The 20,408-nt window shown below is 40.2% G+C and overlaps 1 protein-coding gene across 1 annotated transcript; it reads left to right on the forward strand.

The window, feature by feature from the left end:
- The first annotated feature begins 169 nt into the window (after positions 1-169).
- Positions 170-18,325, forward strand: RAD51C (RAD51 paralog C). Its single transcript, XM_068909486.1, has 9 exons — positions 170-340; positions 1,399-1,657; positions 1,921-2,087; positions 3,130-3,263; positions 5,869-6,000; positions 8,321-8,387; positions 11,975-12,035; positions 14,541-14,601; positions 18,020-18,325. The coding sequence occupies exons 1-9, from the start codon at positions 223-225 to the stop codon at positions 18,119-18,121; spliced, it is 1,101 nt and encodes a 366-aa protein (XP_068765587.1). The 5' UTR covers positions 170-222; the 3' UTR covers positions 18,122-18,325.
- The last annotated feature ends 2,083 nt before the right edge of the window (positions 18,326-20,408 follow it).

Raw genomic sequence — 20,408 nt, forward strand, 5'->3', positions numbered from 1 at the left:
GAGGGGCGGGAGGCGGCGGCAGCGCTGAGGGGCGAGCGGGGGCGGGGACGTGGGGGGGACATCTCTGCCTGCGACTTGACTCGGAGGTCGAGTTTGAAACGGCTGGTTTCGGGCGACACCGTCAGGTCCCCGGCGGCGGCGGCGGCGGCGGCAGCCTCGGGCCCTGCCCACGGAGGGCGGGCCGGGGCCGGCGGCGGCCCGGAAGGCGGCGGCGGCGCCGCCATGCAGCGCGACGTGGGCAGCCTGCCGCTGGCGCCCGCCCTGCGAGCGCGGCTGGTGGCCGCCGGCTTCCAGACGGCGCAGGAGCTGCTGGAGACCGGCCCCTGCGGGCTGAGCAAAGGTACCGGCGGCGGGACCGGCTCCCCGGGCGCGGCCCCCGACCCCGGCCCGCGGCCGGCGTGCAGCGGTTTGGGCAGATAAAGCGCTTTCTGTCTAACTGCGGTTCGGCTGCGGGCAGCTTCCCTGCGAAATCTCCCCCAGGCTTCCAGCGAGCCGAGAGGAATGGGCAAAGTAAAGGCTTAATAACTTTCACGTGTGCCTAAGCAAAAATAAATAAATAAATAAATTTGATTCTGACAGAAGATCCTCCTCCTGCTTTTAGGAAGTGTAGATGGGACACTGGAAAAGAAAAATCAGACTGTCCTCTCACCCGTTCCCCCGCTTTCCCCAGTTGTATGTTTTAAGCAAACTGCTTTGAAATGAGGAAATTGCATTTTTCAAGAAGCTAAAGTAAGATTTCCGCAGCCGTTGTAAGAAATGCATCGTGTTTGTGATTAGCAATAGTTTCAAATATCTGAGAGAATACGTTGTGATAGTTTTGCCTGCAGATCAAAGTGAAATAACGAGACCACGGCAGATATGTGTGCATAAAGATACACACACAGAGATATTTGCAGGTGTCTCATTTCTGTTACTGGGTCTGCTTTAAATCTAAATAAAAACAATGCCATAAGGTGCGTAGCCCACAGTGAGTATTCAGAGTGTGATCACTAGGTGTCACTACCACTTATTAGTCTGCAACCTGATGTCTTTTACAGCGCCTTAGTTGCTTCAAGTGATACTCATAATAGCACATTCAAGGGCGTAATAGGTGAATGGCCCTCCCGGATCCCAGCCACGTCTCTGAACAGCGGTTTTGGCTTTTTACTTGCAGATAGCTTATTGTCACCTGAATTCTGAACACGGTGCACCATTGCTCTCAGTTCTTTTGAAAATTAGATCGTGAGTTCCAGAAATATTGGCAAGCTGTGCGCATCATTATAGTCTAAGGATTACTATTTTCGTGTTGCACTGCAGACTTATAAGGTTCTGACAAACAAGATAGAATTCTCTTTTTATAACTTAATCCACTGCTGTTTATAAAAAAAACGATGTTGTTCCATGTGTTTGTCTTTCTAGAAATTGGCATCTCCAAAGAAGAAGCGCTAGAAGCATTACAGGTTGTAAGGCAGGAATGTCGCGGTGATGCGACACGGACTGCTGGGGCACCTGGCACTTCCAGGAAGTGCACAGCACTGGAGCTATTGGAACAGGAGCAAGCCCAGGGTTTCATCATCACCTTTTGTTCAGCACTAGACAATATTCTCGGAGGTGGTGTGCAACTAACAAAAATCACCGAGATCTGTGGAGCACCCGGTGTTGGGAAAACACAGCTATGGTATTCTATTTTTACGTTACTTTTGTGCAACAGAGAATCACTTTTCTTGTCTGAATTTAACTCTGATGAGATTTCTTCATACTTATTGTCATAGCTGCAATCTCTCATTCTTATACAGCATTACAAATATAATCTTGATATTGATTCTGCTCCTTGCTACTCCATGTATTCCGCAGCAAAAATGTCACTTTGGGAATAGGCTGGGAGGGGAGAGCGTTGTAATGCATGTTTTTATCTTTTTATCTTTCTGTTTCCCATGGCAGTATGCAGCTGGCGGTAGACGTACAGATCCCAGAATGCTTTGGGGGTCTAGCTGGAGAAGCAGTGTTCATTGATACCGAAGGAAGTTTTATGGTAGAGAGAGTAGTGGATATTGCAACTGCCTGTGTGCAGCATTGCCAACTTATTGCTGAAGCTGACCAAGAAGAAGGTATGTTGCTAAGTCATGTTTTTTTCTGCCTAATAGGCTAGGATTTGGGTGAAGTGAGTGTCTCATAGACTGCAGTTTTACAGTATGGGGTTTTCAGCAGCAGTGCTGGCTTTAGGAATTCTTGCTGCCAGCCTTTTATTTCTGTCTGAATGTCCTAGGGCATCACATCCTGAACTGCGTCAATATGATGGTGGGACCATGCTGCAGACTGAGCTGAACCAGTTCAAGAATATTTCTTTTCTAAGGGATTATTTGTTGTTTTTTTGGGGATGCGTTTTGGGTTATTTGTTTTTGTTTTTAACACAGATCGCGTTAGTGATAAAATTTACAGCAAAACCCAAACACTTCTGTCTCAGCAAAACTGAGGGAGAATATGCTGCAACACAAGGACAGGAAGAGCAGCTTGGGAACAGGAAGAGGAAAGGCAGAATTGTTTAAGTCAGTGTTAGTGTGGAAGCCCCATGTTGCAAAATTGTAGCTGCAATCTAGCTCTTTCTAAAAGTCAATTTGACAGGTTGCATTTAATTGAATAATTTTATTCTGTAAGTCGTCAGAATGTTAGGGACACTGACACAACTTTTATGTTGTTCTTGGAGCATTTTGTACAAAGAACTGGATTTGAACAGAGCTAAAAGGACACCATATTATATGAGCTGCTACCTGTATATTAAACAATGCTTGACTAATACTAACTGCTGTTAGGTGCTGATGTTCTGGCTTGAAAATGACTTACTCAGAAAGTCCTTTTGGACAAATTCATTTTTCATGTTTGGAGCATTCCTTTGGAAGCTCCAGTGAATCTGTGTGCAAGTGTTGAAACAGCATTGAGTCACCGCTTTTCTGACTTTCAAGCCAGATGGAAAATATGTTTTCCACACTCTTTACCTTGACTGTTTTTGTTCCTTTAGCAAAGTTTCTGTTTCTGGGTGTTTGGCAGTTGTTGTTGCTGTATGTGGAAGAAATAGTTTGGTGGAATGATGGGAGTGGCAATACGTTAGTACAAACTTCTGACCCGTTTATTCATCTATTTATTTTTTCTCAGATCATCTAAAAGCTTTGGAGACTTTTTCTCTTGAAAATATCCTTTCTCACATATATTATTTCCGTTGCCGTGACTACATAGAGCTTCTAGCGCAGGTCTACCTCCTCCCAGACTTTCTTTCAGAGCATTCAAAGGTAAGGTTATTGCAGACTTACCTGAAGATATCATTCATCTTCACGCTAAAGATTTTGAGTGATGCTCACCTGGTACAGTAAGAATGCGCATTTCTATGAGCAATGACTTAGGAATCATCACAAAACTACTTTACAGAAGAGATTGAGCCGTGTGTGTGTCTGATGACCATCGTGCAGGGGGATCAGAATGCCCTAGCGTCAGTCTTTTCTCCTACCAGATCCCTGAGGACCGGAAGCATCCTGCATCCTCCCCGCATCCAGAAACTGACTCTTCATTCTTTCCAATGCGTTTTCTGTTGCTACAAGCAACCAGAGTCTGCAGCTTAACTCTTGGGTGAACTACAGCCAAAAAGTTGCCAGTTGTCTTAGTGGAATGCTATCATAATGCAGATTTCTCCACCTCCTTTCCAGATTTCTAGATTCTGCAAGGCAGGTCATTCCCGAAACAGGAAGATGACTTGTGCTTCATTGTAAGAGAGCACAAATCAATGGTGTTTAGTTAGATTGTCTTTTGGATATCATTTTCATTTTTGGATGCAGTTATGAGCTTGAAAGTGCAGGTGGGAATCTTACTTTTCCTTGGTATAGTCTGAGAGTATTTCCCTTCCTCTGCCAGGTACTAATGGTGCCCCGTTGTGTTTGCTCTTGTGGAAAGTACATGGCTTCATTAGCACGGTTACATTGGGCTGCAGTTCTCTGGTACCATCTGTCCTGATTATTTGTGCTTGGCTTGGAGCCTAAAATACTGAAGGTTGCAGGAGAATCATAAGACCTTCTGGTGATTCCTTAGGCAGCCCATAATTGACATGACAGACTCCTCGCTGTAGCCTAGTTCTCATTAAAATTGGTCTCATCCCTCTGAGCGGACCTAAAGCCAAGACTGGGACTATAAAAATACTCCACGTTTTAGGTTTTCTTATGAGAGATACAGGTGGGGGTTTTTTTTCAGATATGTCTGACAGTTGGTAATATGAATTATTTTGAAATTTTGTTGACAAGATGAAAAAGACCATGCTAAGAAAATGTTACTGTCCTAATAAACATAATTCATCAAGGTATGTTAGAGATAAATTCTATGATGAGCAGGTGTGTATTATCAAGCTTTCCTGATATTGTGTAGTCTTGAATACTTCAAGTCTACTCATCTGCTATTTTAGAACAAGTGCAACATGGAGAAAATAAACTAAATTACTAATAACTAAATTACATCCTACCTGGACACGTTCATCTGATAGGAAAGTTGTATAACTATGTATATGTTTCTTTCTGGTATGAGTCATTTTTATACTCTTAATCTGGTTGTTTTCATAGTCAAAAAATCAAGCACAAAGAAAATGTACAGGCTCCTTGAAAAGAATTTGCACGAAGGAGAGAAATGGAAGAGAGCAGAAGAATATCTTATTTTGATTCTCACTATTTAATCTTTTTTCAAATTACTTTTTTTTTTCTCAGTTGGAGCCCCAGGGCCATTTCACAGAGTGATGTTTGCTGCAGGCTTGTATGTTCCAGACCCAAAGCTATTTTCCAGTGATGAGTTAAATCAATAATATAGAAAAAAAAAAAGAGTCTTCTAGTGTTGTTTCCAATTTGTTATCTTGTGTATTAATGCAAAAACTTGCAGATACCCAGGATTTTAGTGGAAAATGAACCCATGAATAATACAAGACTATTGGTCTCCCTTCTGTTATTTCAGGCAAATTTGGGTCAGGAGAACAACTGCAACAAATGAAGTTAGAATAAATCAAAATCCCAAATGGATGAATATGTAGTGTCTTGAGGGTGATGAGCTTACAGCAGCATTGTACTCTGGTTGCAGCTAATGATTGCTGCCAAAGGAGTAATTCAGTAAGGCAAACACCTCCAGAGAAGACGGATATCCAGCTTCATTAAGTAATGTCTGGAATATCTTCAAGCGTCTGTTAAAATCCATGTTTCTAAGACAGGTCACTGATATGGTCCTCAGTATCTGATAAGTTACTTCAACAGTGACTGCAGACAGCACGTCTTCTGGTTCTGGTTTTATTTTTTGAGGGAGAGAGTGAAATAAAACAGTGCTCATGGAGAGCTGATTGAAGTGCGCTTCTGATGTTTAATGAAATTTCTCTTCAGCTTCTATTCGGCAAGACTGCTTTGACCACCTTTATCCCTTGGTGTTCTGTACCAGGTGCTGCAGAGATAAGTCACCTAGCTTGTAAGCAAGAGAGCTCTGAAACCAGAAACATTCAGAAGGGCAGCTCTGTGCTGAGTTAACTAACAGGAGGGCTTAGTGCAGCATTTTGTTTAAGCTAATGCAGCTATGGTCTGAGATAGTATCTATGTATAATGCAGTATTGCACTTAGCAAATATACTGATTTATACTAGCGTATACTGTTGCAGTTTGGAGCTTGAGACTCTTCAGCCTGCACTCCTTTATGCAGTGCAGATTGTCTCCAATAAGCAGAGACAGACAATAGATGTTATACTGTCAAGCACATCTGAGTATAAAGTAAAAGACTGCCATCACCTCATATAAAACAAATTCTGATGCGCTTGGAAGATCTTACTACTTTTTGTTATCAGTTTGTAGGATACTAATCGTAGGTTTTTTTCTTCTCCTTTATTTAGGTCCGACTGGTGGTAATTGATGGAATTGCATTTCCCTTTCGCCATGACTTTGAGGACCTCTCACTTCGCACAAGACTTTTGAATGGTCTTGCACAACAGCTGATCATCATAGCAAATGATCATAAAGCAGCAGTAAGTCTAGGGCAAGTTTAAATCACAAATGATGCTACTTTGGAATCAGTGCCTTAGAAAGGATTAAGCAAATAGGATGTGTGATTGCTTGTAGACAGCAAAATAAAACTGCAAGAACGTCCTTTACGTTCATATTTGCCAGTTTTGTCAGTAAATATAGATGTATGGCACAGGCAAAAGGGTTTAGCTAGGAAGTTCCTGGACTTACCAAATAAATAAAATTCTCATAAGCATCCTGTAAATTTTAACTAAATGGTAACATATCAATTTGTCATGCTGTTTCACATCATCCCCTTTCGTGACTTCATTAGAAAAATAACATTCCTTTGGTGAGTTTTCCTACCTACAAAGCACACGCTTTAAGATACATCAGAATATTTAGCAGTACCAACATATTTTTAAATGAAGAATATAAATTTAAGGTACTGCGATAGTGGAATAACTGCTTCTAGGGAGGAAAGCCACTTTATCTGCTAGAGTTTGGCTTGCTGTTCTGGCATCCATGGAAACCCACAGCTTCCTGCCTGGGGATTGTTTCTACCTCATTTACGCCAGTATGGAAGCCTGCAAATGTGCAGCCTTGTAGCCAGCAGATGGCACTCAGAAGCTACATCTGTTCCTGAAGTTGTTCGATGAGTCTGTTGCAGCACAGAAAAGGGTTGTTCAGGAATTAGAGCTTACGGGGTCTCAAAATGGTGCTTGTTCCTGTATCTGTTTCCAGGTGACTTGCTTCCTTGTCACCCACAACTCTCTCTCACAATTGGCTTTTGTTTGTACTGCTAAAAATAAGCCTCCCCTTGTGTTTCCTCACCTGCACGAAGAGAAAGAGCACAACTCCACGTTCTGCCAGTTAGGCAACTGTACTTGCTGCTGAAAGCAGATCCCCTCTCTCCCCCCAGTATAAGTTATGAAGGTTCTTCCTTCTGGAGTGGGCTCCAACGGAGACAAATATTATATGACTGCTTGATTTGCACAGTGTCCGGTTAACTGATTACTCTCAGTCATACATTAGGTGCCCAGTGACCTTGAAAGGGAGCAGTTGTCATTGCATAGTCTTTTTCCTTCTGTCAAGTGAAATATGTTTAACTTGTTTGTGTCGAACAAGTGAGCAGTTTGGTAAAAGTGTTTGCTAAATCAACACTCGCTAAAGAAGCGATCAGTCACAGAGCTTCAGAAATGGTCTAGCTCAGAGTGGCCCTTTTGTTAGTTTTTGAGTTAGTTACATGTAGCTTGCAAGCAGTCTAAATTAAGCTTGCATGCCAGGAGTTGCTCGACTGGCAACGAAGCTGGGCTGTCTGAACGCTCTAATATGGGAGGAAGTGAGTTTCTTCAGTTTCTAAAGCTGAACTCGTTGGGTTGTGCTGGGATGCCCAGTCAAGCTCTCCTCCCTCAATGGGGCTCAGTGGGACCATTGCGGGGCTGTTATCATCGATCTATGATGAGTTAATTCTCCAAAATACACAGTGTATGTTTTGGGGCTTTCAGCTGTGTAAATGTTTTGGTATGTGCCCCATATGCTCAGTGCAATTGGCTGCTCTAGTACACTTTTCTAACTGTTCAAGCAAGAATCATACAGGCATGTCAAACACCAAAAAAAAGCTAGGGTTTAAGACAGGTACAATTTTTTATTTTTCATTTTTAATGAACCTTGCAGTTAATATTCCTGGCTCTTTCCTGTCTCACCCACCCCCACTTCTACCAAGGATCTAACCTAGACTGTCTGTGAACCTCCTACGAATGATTCGTGCTGCGAAAACACTCCCCCGTTCTGTCTGTTCACTCTCATTCTGCTTTGCATTGTATCCATTTGCACATTTTTAGACTACAAGGTGCAGAAATGTTGTTAATCGTTAGGCTTATGCATGCTTTGTGCAGCACTACCAAGTTTGTTTATGGCACAGTGAGTGAAACCTATCCCTATAGAGAGGGCTAATACAAGTCCTGTGCATCTAAATACAGATCTGAAGAGTCTTTGGTACATATACAGTGGAATAGATGAGTTGTGTTGAGTTTCTGTCTCTTGGGTAGGGAGAGATTTCATTTTGTAAGTCTTGAATGAAAGAAATCAACTTCCCATGCAGACTGAAAGTACATTTTGCAGAATTCTCCTGTTTTATTTTGGCTATTGAGAAAAGATGAGGCACCTTTATAGTTTCTTCTTGCTAACACAAGTTTCATTCTGTTGGCAAGAGTTTGGTCTGAGTAAGCATTTTATCAATAAAACCTTTCTGAAAAATCTATCTCTTTCCCCTCCCCCATTATGATTGCTTCCTAGAGTTGTGTTTTTTTTTTTTTTGTTTGTTTCTGTTTCCTCTTTTAGGTAGTTCTGACAAATCAAATGACAACGAGGATTGGACAAAGCCAGTCCACACTGGTACCTGCTTTAGGTAGGTGTTTAGCGTGTGAGTTGAAAACCAACAATCTTTGAATACATGATTTCCTTTCTTTTGGTATCATGAACCAAAAAAAGTTGTCTGCTAAAATTTCTGTGGTATAGCAGAATCCATGGTGGAACTATTAGCATAAATCTAAACTATTAGCCTCGAACTATTAGCACTGGGGAACTCTGCAGTAGTACCTATCCATGTCAGCATCGTAATTATAATTAGCAACTATCAAATTTTATTGTAAGCTCAAATGTGGCTTGTAGGTTAGAATCCTGATTAGATTTTTGAAAAGGTATTACAAATATTTTTAAAAGTCATGACATTTTAAGATTGCAGAAACTCAGAGGTTGAGAATGTTGCTGGATTTTTTTTTTCTCTTTTTAAACCCGAATATTTAATGCTAAACTTTAAATTAGATCTGTCACTGTTACCTGAGCTGATTGAATCACCCTTTATGGGTAAACACTAAGAACACTCTGTTGAGTAACTAGTTTCTTAGACCTGTAGCTAATGTGTTGCAGCCTTCCCCTGAGGCTGTAGAGGTACCTCTGTTCCAGCTGCAGCTGTGCCAGCTAAGGAGGCCACTATCCCTGCTGGAGGTCACTGCCCTAATCTACAAGCTGGTTGAGCTGTTTATGCGAGTGTGTCACAATACATTTCTGTCAAAAGTGAGTCAGGCAAGCTTAAGTAATTTAACTAATAAGCAAGCCTCTGCTAAGCAGGTAATTTAGACTGAAACTGGCTGGTGTTCATACAAATAATGCAGGGATTAACTGTGGGCAGTAGACCTCTGGCAGGAAGATGGTGATAAGCAGGTTGAATCAATAACAGGACATGTGTCCGTGGCTTTATGGTTGTGGAACTCAAAGTATGCTGCAATTTCCTAAATTCCCTGAGAACTGTTAACTGCCCCTCCAAAACACATTCAAGTGTAATGGCAAAATAAACAGTTTAAAGTGTTTCCACTAGTTATTTGCAAAGGTATTTCATATTTGGTGCGTAGCTGGAACTATCTATCCTTTACTCTCTACAGTTATGATGTAGAGGAAAGTCTATGTGGGCTCCTGAATTACAGCCTGCCCATAGTGAGTTTAAATGGTTCTTACAGGCTGTTCAGGCTTGCCTTGTAATAAGCAGTGCCCGATACAGACTGTTTTACTCTGTTCGCAGGGGAGACTAGCACAATTCATCTGAAACAGAGATTTGGCCAAGTTAAGATTTAAATGCTGAGCCTTTTCTTGACTCAGGTTGTAACTTTATATTATTTCATGATGCAGTTAAAGGGCAAAAATTCTGTGCCCTTAGCTTCAGATTCTGTGGACTAAGTAATGTTTCCCTTGGTCTGGAGGGGAGGGAGCAGAAGGAGAGAGTACAAAGGCAAAGATGTTCTCAGTGTCTGTACAGGCATTAAACCATTTGGCACAGATGTAAGGTAAAATGAACAAATACAGATCATCTCTTTGGAGAATGTGAAATTTTGGGCTGTGCATGCAGATAAAGACCCAGCTGTCAGTATCTGACCCTTTTTGTCATTTTCACATTTTGTTCTCTGATGTATTAGTTATTTTTGGCAGCCTTTCTGGCTACAAACTGAATTAAAGCTAATAGATTCTGCCTTGACTTTTTTAATAGCCAGCAGTGTTTGAGCGCTGTTGTGTTTGTGTTTACCTACTGTCTTAGGGACAGTAAAGAATGCTAAAGGAGTCAGTGTAGGTTATAATCCTGAGTTATCGCATATTGTCTTGCACACGATTTTATTCTTAAGAGCATTTAATTTGACGAAACCTCCTCTTGAGGAGACCATAAACTGATTGAGGCTCTCACCAGAACGTGCGTGTAGCCACATAGTTTCGTTGAACTGAATAGTAGTATATCCTCTTGCAAAAATGAAAGTTTGTACCAGCTGGTAAAATATTCAAGGAAAGAGATACTCTGCTCATCCAAATTTAAACAGCAATATCTCAAGTTGAGAATTTCAAAGTGGTACAAAGCTGTTTGCAACTTGATGTGAATTTATTCCGTAGACTTGGTGTGAGTGTCATGCTGGTGTATTACTGGGTGGTTTTATGACCCACGCTGAAGGGATGCTATTGCAACAGTCTCATCGTGTCGTAAAGCTGAAAAAGCTCCTACTCCTCTATGGTTGCTGGTAGCCAGAGGGACTTCTGAGGGGTAGGTGAGCAGAAAAAAACCCAAGTAAAATCAGTCCAGTTGCCTGCCCTACATAGGGTTTTTTTTTTTTTTTCCTGTTTATTGGTAGCGCCTAGAAACAGCCTTTTCTAAGATTTCACAAGAGCATTAATCCCTAAACTCTTATTCAGGTTCCTAGCGGAAGGGAATTCCTTAATTATGAAAAAGAGCACAGATGCTGCAAGGTATTAAGTCAAGAGCTTTATGAAAGAGGCAGCTTGCTTTCCCACTAGTGATAGCTAAGCTGGGTGTTCCTAGACGTTTCTGCTTGATATATTTAGAAAGGAGGTCAAATATTAATCTGCAGCCAGTTTAACTCAGAAATATCTCATTTTGCAGTAGCATTTTTCCCTTTGTATTCAATGTATTTGGAAGCAGTCTGGTGTAGAACTTTGCTCCATTTGTAAATTATGTGTTTTGATCTCTGACTCAGAACTATATCCAATGGCCAAAACTGTAAATCTCAACTAAGATACAATGGAGCAGGGTCTGGCAAGATGCCTAAAGGGTCTAGGTCTTCATTACAGTTGAGTCATTTTTTCTTCCCCATGCTATAATGAAGGCCAGAGCACGTGGGGCTGGTGTTGTGCTGGAGACCAACAAATAACTGATTCAGAATGTAATGGGTCGTGTAGGGATGAATAGGAGAGGCTTGCAGTACTTAACCAAATGACTATTTGAAAATTCAGTCCATCTTCTGACTACTGAATGTCTCCTGGGATAAACAGAGGAAAACACCCAATAGAGCTGTTTATAAATTTAATTATCTCATGGTCACACGTGATCTGAAACAGTAGGACTGTTTCCCCTGAAACAGGATAACAGCCCAACTTTCTTCTCTCTCCCTCCCCCCCACCCCGTTCTGTTCTTTTTCATTTTGCTGTCAGAAAAGGAAGACTGCTTCAGGGGCCCTTAATACTTTAATAATCATTGACTTTCTCCCAAAGCTTGTATCCCAAAGGGAGTGATGTTTGCTCATAATTATGCCTGAGAGACAGAGTATCACAATTTTGAACTAGGATTCAGACATGCTAGACTTTTTCATTAGTAAATTAGAAAAATCTTTTCTTCATGCTGCCTCTGTTTTCAAGATTTGTCTAGTACCTGCCCTTTTTTAGGTGTATATAAAATCTTTCTACAAATACAGAAGTATTGCATCAAGCTTTTTATAAAACACACTGTGGGTGAGTACAGAGGTTATTCCTTGTCTGTATAGTATATTTGATAAACTAGTTGTGAAATCCTTGCATGTGTAAAAGATGTGATTCATTACTGCAAGAAAAGTATATATATTTTAATCATTTTTTGGAAGACTGATCTGATTTCAGTTCAACTTATTGATGCTGCTGCTTTTATAGGAGATAAATAAAAATGGCCTATCATTTTATGTCACCCAGGAGAAAGCTGGGGACACGCTGCTACTGTTCGTTTAATCTTTCACTGGGACAACAATCAAAGGTAAGTGTAAATGTATGCCAGTAAGGTACCTAGTAATACTGCCTAGTCTAACACTGGAGAATCTTTTTGACTTCAGGACGTGGTCTCCCACATCCTAGGCTACTGAGGCTGAAAAAGAACTATCTAGCTCAGCCCTGAGACAGTGTGAGCTGAACAGTTGTGCTCCTTCTTTTCACTGGTGATTAGGTTAAAAAAAAAAAAAACTTTTTTTTTTTTAATAACCTAACTGTGAGCACATATGGGTGTCCTCAGTCACAGACCTCCAAGCTTCACCAAAAATCAGTCTCTCAGTCTACATTTTGCAAGCAGGAAGAATTTCTTTGCTAAGTCTGACTTTTAAGCCCTAGTCAGTACAAAGCCCTTTGATGTCCAAGAAGGCTTTCCACCTAGACAGTGATTCCCAGGGGGATAGAACATAGGCCTGCTGACTCCTGAGCCTCATTTGCAGCTTTAGGACCATTCTGCTTTTGAATACAGTAGGATGGTTCTGAAAACTGGACAGCCGTGCAAATACTAAGTGACAGTTAACTGCAGAGATGTAGAAAGAGAGTTGCCTTTACTCCCAATGCAGAGTGGACCTATGGAAGATGATTTTAGAAGCAGATGACTCCTCTAAAACCTGTATGAAGTTCTCTGTCTGTTGCGATGTGATTTTTGTTGTTTCTTTTTTTTTTCCTCTGTTTGTTATGTTGCAAACTCGCTTGTGTTTCCTGCTCTGTTGAATTTGTTTTGCGTATAGTATCACAATGCAGCTGTAATTTGTGACTTAAGATGCCTTGCTTCTATTTCCTAATCTTCTGCAAATAATGAACAAAAATGCTAATGGAATGTTGTTTTGCATAGTTTTGCTTTTTAAACTTGGAAGAAAAATGTGGTGATATTTTCTTGTGAGGTTTTGTTTTTTAAATTCTAAGTTTGAAAGCATTGCAGAGTGATTACAGCAGGCTGTTTAGTCTGGAGTTAAATTAATGGCACGGATTAGTTAACAGCCTTTATAAGACAGAAGTTGCATCGACATGACAATTGCAGAGTGAACAAAAGTTAATTTTATATACAGAAAGTAAAGAGCTTTTTCCTTCCACGTCATGGCTAGGAAGGTTGTAGGTATAGGTTCCAAAACGAAAGGTGAAAGGTAGAAAAGCATTTCTTATTTACTGTTCTAAATATACAGCTAATATGGAATGGGCTAATACGGAATGGGGCCTGCAGAAGCATAGCAATTCTGAAAATCTGTAAAAAGTAGAAATAGCCAGATTCTGTTGCATTTGTAGGTGAACTACCTATACCTGATGATCCTGCATGACTTGTTGTTCTTGTTTTTATAGGCTGTTATTGAGGTGCAAAAAAGACCATTTAAGAGTTCGTTTTCCTTTTCTATTACGCTTTGGTTACATATGATACTTATCCCTCTCTCTGTTTCTCGCTACTACTGGAAATGTGTCAGATCTTAATTGCAATGGGTCTCATTGCTGTGAGGAAAGATCCTGTTGAGTCAGAGGTGTGCAGCAGAGCTCCCGCTGAGCGCTTGTAAAAGCATGGCTTCTGCAGCTTCAGATTTAGGCTATTTTGTAAAGTGTAACCCACCACTTAAATGTTCTGAGGAATTCCCTGTTTAGCTAATATGAAGTGGCAGTGTTCCTCAGGCTGTAATTACGTGCTCTCTAATAGAATGGCACCTCAGGGAGGAAAAAAAGCCCCCAAAATAATTAACAAGATCCTTGGCAGGGTGTCTTGGTGCAGAGAGCAGAACACTTTCTATATTGGCTTTACATAAGTGTAAGTTTTGGAGGAGGTAGGCATGGAGCAGACAAGCAGCCCTGGGACGGGTTAAAAAAAAATCCCTCGATTATTCAGCTGTTTTGCAGTCTTTTATCTGTATTAGGCAAGCACCCATTGGGCTAGGTGTTTTATAAGCTTAGAGCCTAAATGCACAAAATGAAGAAAAGAGGAGAGATACAAGAGAAGTGATTTACTCAGGGTCACGCTGTGCGTCAGTGGCAAGGTGAGGCTTAGAACATCTTACTCACGTTCTGCATCCACTGTATTTTGTGAAATCTCTTGAAAAAACTCCCTAGAAGTTTTGGAATTCTTGAGATGTATCTTACAACTTTGAGAGGTCAAGCCATGAATGATTGCTTAATGGAGTAGAAAAGAATTGTTCTCAAAAGCTTTTTTGTTTAGATTTTAAAGTGGCATTTGGAATTAATTCAGAATGGATATTGTTCCAAAAACATGATAAAGTACAATGATTAAAACAAGGCTAATCAATCACTCGCTCTTTATTAGTAGGTCTATATTGTATTTGAGCTGGCTGGTTACCTAGGGATGGCATTTGAACATCCACACGTTGAATGACCTGTACAAGTATACGCACATAAGAATTCCACTGGTCACCTACCCGATGACTGTGGGACAACTTGGGTCTGGATAACCTAGTATTGTTTATTTGGAATTTTTTTATTATCTGAATTCACTAATCCTAATTCTTTGTTTTTGTTTAACCAGGTTGGCAACGTTGTACAAATCACCAAGTCAGAAGGAGTCAACCATACCATATCACGTTACAGTTAGTATCTCTTTTGAGATGGAAATATAGAGATAAGAGCAAAGTGTTAACTGTGAAGAATTTTTCAGAGATTTGTAGACAAATCTGAGAATGCCGTTTGCTTTCTTAGAAGGCAACTGAAAGGCACCACTGAAATTAGCCAATAATATCGGGATGTCTCCAGGTTTATGAATATTTTGCCCCTGTGCCTCTCTCTGAAAAAATGATCCATCATGTCAGTCTTCTTATAGTGAAAACATTTTGATTTCCAGATCAATTACAGGCAGCCTGTTCCCATCTGCTCGTGTGCTGTTGTACTGTTTATTTATCTGTCCTTGATGTTAACTCTTGGCCTCAGTGTAATTACAGAGGACAGTCATGCACTCTCTGGGTCTTCATTTTGGGAGACTGAGCAAATCAAGCTGTTCTCTCCTTTGTAAGATAGGTTGTTTGTTTCCATAGTGGCTTTGCTCTGCATCTGCTCCATTCTGAGGTTATCTTTTTAGGACAAGGGTGACTAAAATCATACATGGTGTTCCAGACATCTCACCAGTGCTTTGAGCCGCACATATTTTCCCATCTCTGCTTTAAGTACATTGGCTGCCCAAGGTACTGCCTAATGACCAGCCAATATAGACAGATTTTTCTCTCCTGTCACTGTCATATGATGAGCTTCCAACTTATGGCTGGAGTCCTTATTCACCCCCAGATCAATCCTATGTTTATATTCCTTTATGAAGTGCTTAGAGACATATGGATAATAATACATAGCATCTAAACTATATTTAGGTTGAAAAAATAATCTTATATTTTCAAATGTCACATACATAGGTACATGCAATAACTATTTGTTGTGTGTCCTCATGGAAACACGTTGCCATAGCATTTCCTGCAGATTTTAATGCTGCCTGTACAATGAGGTTTTCAAACTACTGAACAGAAATCAGATGTTTTTTTCATTCCTGAATATATTTACCTGGATAGAATAAATACTGCAAAAAAGTATATATATCTTCATATATGTACACACGCACATATATATTCTTAGTTCTGTAAAGACTTAGAAAGGTAAGTGGGACCACATCCCAAGGTTATTTGGGTCACATAATATGAGTGTGCAGGCCTCCCTCGCCGGCCACCGAACAGATTGATCATACCTTAGACAGTTAATTGCCTTTTTGCTTTCAGTTTTATACTTATTACAAAACAGCAATGCTCCCTTTTCTATGTGCATGCACATAATTTTGAAATACAGTTGAGAATGTATTCTAATACAGGATAAGTTACAATTTAAGATTATCCTTGTGTTTTCCCCTTAATCTTGCTGAGCTGCTTCAGTAGATGGTTTCTATAAGTAAAAAAATGTATTATCCCTATTTCTTTCATGCAATTCAGGTCTGATGGTAACTGTCTTCTGTTATCGTTTCTCGTTGCCATCTCAGTAGTTAAAAACTGGAAGAGGTAAATATGTGTTCAGTGCTTCCAAATATGATCTAGCACATCTATGTATACCCAGCATTCAAAAAAATCGTTTTATAAATTCTTCAGGGAGCCCAGTTCCTCAAAGACTTCTAGGCTTATAACTGCTGTTGATTTCAGTGCAAATTAGATACGCTGGTACCTTTGAAAAACTGGCTGTTGAGTGCCTGTAAGCTGATGGAGAAGTATGTAACTCAGTGACCAAGCTCTAGTCCTTTTTCAGTTGTTTCCTTTTCGGCATCCTGGCAGGTCGGTCACCACTCTGAGCAAGTGCGGAAGCCATGGAACACCTATGCGATGAAATAATGTCTCTTTCACAGGCTGCTGTGGAGTCATTCTTAAATGCAGAGTATAGAAGTACAAAGTGATTTAAGCACAAGGGAGCAAATAGATCATCTGATTACCTAAATTTCTCAGGTAATGTGACCTGATTATTTGATAGTGGAAGACAGAGATCCAGAACCTGTATTCTGGATAAGAACTGTCAGCGTTTCCCTGAACATTGGAGGATCTGCCAGACTAACCATGAGAATACCTTTCAAGTAATAAAGCCACCTAGCCTTGTCAATCGTGGTGCAGTCTGTAGCCACCAGAAAATATTAAAGAACAGTTCAAAATGACCATTGAGTATCTGAGCTTTGCAGGCCTGAAGAACCTTTTTAAGCCTTAGTTCCATTAGCCATGTTGTCTCCATCTAAAAACCATTACCAGGCTTCACAAATATATCTGAAGTTCTTGTATTTTCGTCACCAGAGAGAGGCTATGCCCAGAAGAAACATGCCTTTAACTGAACACAAAACATCCAGACTGAATGGCCTCCTTCATCATGTTCCAGGCTTTATTACCATTGGAATGCTTTCGTTAGGAGTCTCGCATGCTGGATTAAGTGGATTCTTGGCTACAGATCCACCTTTGCGCCTCAGGGAAATGGCAGAGATTAGATGCAAGCAGCAGTGAAACACTAAACTTTAAGATTCCCTTTATGCTATTTAGAATAACACTTGAGTTGCTTAAAATAGCAGAGGGACTGTACAAGTTCTGCCCTTGTGGCATCCCTTGATGTTTGTTCCTTTAAAGCATAGCAGGCTGGATGAGGTGAGGCATTTAGAGATAGATTAGAAATACAGAGACGGGAGATTTAAGCAAAACATTTTGGTTTCATGTTGTCCTGGATCGATCTTGGTATGGGATATATGCGCATTCTAGAAAAGTCGTGTATCTGATAGTAATTCTACCTGATTTTTCACACTGCACCAACCTGAAATGTCAGCTCTTCTGAAATGCTGTCATCCCCTCATTGTTTCTACCTGAGCATTTAGGATCCCCAAAACAATTTATTTTTCTGATGACCCCTTTTCCTCTCCAAGTCTCTGCACTGCTGTGAGAGTCCTTCGATGAGCTGTCAACAATGCTCCCTACACAGTATTGTCTGGAGATGGGAGGACAGTCCTGGGCCTCACACAGTGTAACATCCCGATGTCTCTGTCTGCACTGATGACACTTCAACTAACTGATTTTCCAGCTCTTTCGTATTTTTAAATCTTTTAAAACCAGTCATCTAAATGGTGAGCAAAGCTAACAGAAAATACCAGTGGTCCTAAGGAATGTAGAACACTTTGAGCTCTCCACTGCGTACCAGCATCTAGTTTTCACTTCTACATTTAGGTTTTGGCAGTTAAAAGTTCTCACCCCATTGTGTCCCATAAATCACTGGGCTGGGAAAGTCTGTGGTCTGGATAGACTGATTCAGATATGCTCTTCTCTTGCATCTCATTGCCACTTTCAGTTAATTAAACAGATACATGAAACAAACATATCCTAAGTTTTAGAAATTCACAGTTGTGTTTCTGAGAACGACTGAGGCAGTGAGTCCAGCAGTCCCCTCCTCTAGAGTTACTCATGTTTTATATCCTAGGCTATATCCCGTATCCTATTGTATGGTTTTGCTTTTATCTTACAGCCTCACGGTTTTCGAGATGTGCAGCTTCCAGCTGTCACGCAAAAGCCAGAAGGTACCGAAATGAACCCTCGCAAACGGCCACGGAGAGAAGAGGAAAAATAACAGTAATTCAAAAGTCAAATGTTAAAAAGATGTGCTACATGAGAACATTTGCATAATAAACATGCAACCAAGAGTAGCATGAGAGATTGTTTCACTAAAATTCCTGTTCTGGACTTTACATCAGTGTTAAAATTACAATATGCAAGTTCCTTCCTGCATGACACAATTTTAATTTTCTAATAAAGATCTAAAATGTTTTCTACAGCAGGCTTCAGCTTTTTGGGGATGAAGAGCACACCAACTTATTTTATTGTGGGTACAAAAGTGATGTCAATTTAAACGACTAAATATGAGGATCTAGTAAGATAGATTTAATGACGTAGGTCTTCATCATTCATCTGTTTCCGTGTGCAGTTGAATTTTAACAAGGTTTCATGCAGTAGTCTGCTCACATGCCTCAAGCCAGGGCATAAAGCAGTGGAGCTTCTGATATAATGCTTTAAGATAAATACATGCTTAAATGCTATGCCAGTTCGTGGCTTTAGCCCTTACCTGCTGCAAAGTCCTTGATCAAGGGCAGTCAAAGCACTGTTTCCAACGTCTTATTTATCTGGTAGTGGTAAGAAGAGACAAAAGACTAGATTTGAAGGACAAAATATTTAATCCAGCATGGCAATTTTATGTTCTTATCTTGGTGAGTATGAATGTTTTACCGTCACTCAAGCTTGAACTTAACTGCTGCATAGCCCTTAGCCTCCATGTTCCCTTTTAACAAAGGATTCAGAATGAATATTCTGTAATCAGGATCTGCTTTGTTTGTGGCTTAATTTAGTAAACAGGATACCCAAGTTTCTTAGACACCAGCAATATATTAGCATCCCCAGAATGTAAACCAAATGAAAGAATGAGCGTCCACTGAAAATAGAGCAAGGATTTGTCCTCTTTATTAACAGAAAACAAATCTATAAGATGACAATTTCAGAAGAAGGAAGGTACTGCAATGCAAAATAGTAATTACTCCAAGCACAAGAAGTGTTTGTTTGGACACATGCACATACGTGACCCCTTTCTGGCACAGTACTTGACAATGTTATAGCTGAGGAAACTTAGCCAGCAGATTAAATGGAGAATTCAAGTTATGGGAGTCAGTATCTTTAATTTTTAATGTAGCAACACTAAACAGACTTTGCCTTTTTAAACGAAATTCAGTGCTGAATCTGAGTCACAAAACCTCTCTATTAAAAAAGCTGCAAAAAAGTAGTAGTGATATTTGGATCATTATAGTATTTAGATATAATTTACATAATAGAATACTAAAAGGAAAAGTATTCAATTGCCATACAGCACTCTGAGCTTTGTCAAAATTTAAAAACCATGAGTCAGGGAGAGCTCTCAAGCAAGCGTGACATAGAGGAAGAAAGACGGCGGGATTTGTGACTCAGACAAACATTTCAATGCAGGAGACATAGGCAAACAAAAGGATTCTACCGCATGTGATGTCAGCAAGCAAATGCTCCATTTGGGAATAATAGCTTCCTACGTATTGCAGTGCAAGAGGAGGGGGGAGCTGGCACAGTATACATGCCTACGTAGGTGCAAGGAAAACCATCCATTAAGAATGTTGTAGCAAGATTTTAAGAAGCATTGCTGGTTACTAATGATAGCTACTATCAAACATATTTGTTATTTATGGAAAAATCCACTTCTGTCAATTTATTGTGTTCTGATTTAATATCCTCCATATTCTTCCATATTCAAGGGGGGTTAGGACAGGACTCTAATATACTGTTAATTCCGCTAATTATTTATTTATTTTATTTGTGGTAGCGTAGCATCCAGGAGTCCCAGTTGAGATGCTGATTCTGTTATGCCAAGATCAATCATTTTGTTCGAATAAATGATAGATTTTCCAGTATTCCAGAAGTTATTTTCAACATAAAAAATAATGTTGTTATCGGTTAACAGCAGCAGTCATAAAAACTCCAAAGGTAATATTAGAAGCTGTCTGTGCTGAGATTTTGTTTTTCATATTGAAGCTATTATAAAAATCAGCTCTGCAGACCAGAACTAGAGAGAAGGATCTGTTGGCGGAGACAAAATTAGATTAAATGAGCCAGATTTCATTCTCATCTGCTGGAGACAAGAAAGCTGTTCCAGGCTTAGAATTGCGTAAGCAGAAAGAATTTGACCATTGCCTCACCAGTAAGTCTTCCATGGCAAGCTGATATTTTCTTACATGAGTCTGAAATTCTCTCGCATTTCACAGCATCAGTGTGCAGTAGTGAGTGGTATGAGATAATTTATGACTGCACAAAAAGTAAGATTCTAACTAGTCAACCTCACAGCA

The sequence above is a fragment of the Struthio camelus genome, chromosome 16 (genome assembly GCF_040807025.1).
Source record: "Struthio camelus isolate bStrCam1 chromosome 16, bStrCam1.hap1, whole genome shotgun sequence".
In the NCBI taxonomy this organism is placed as follows: Eukaryota; Metazoa; Chordata; class Aves; order Struthioniformes; family Struthionidae; genus Struthio; species Struthio camelus.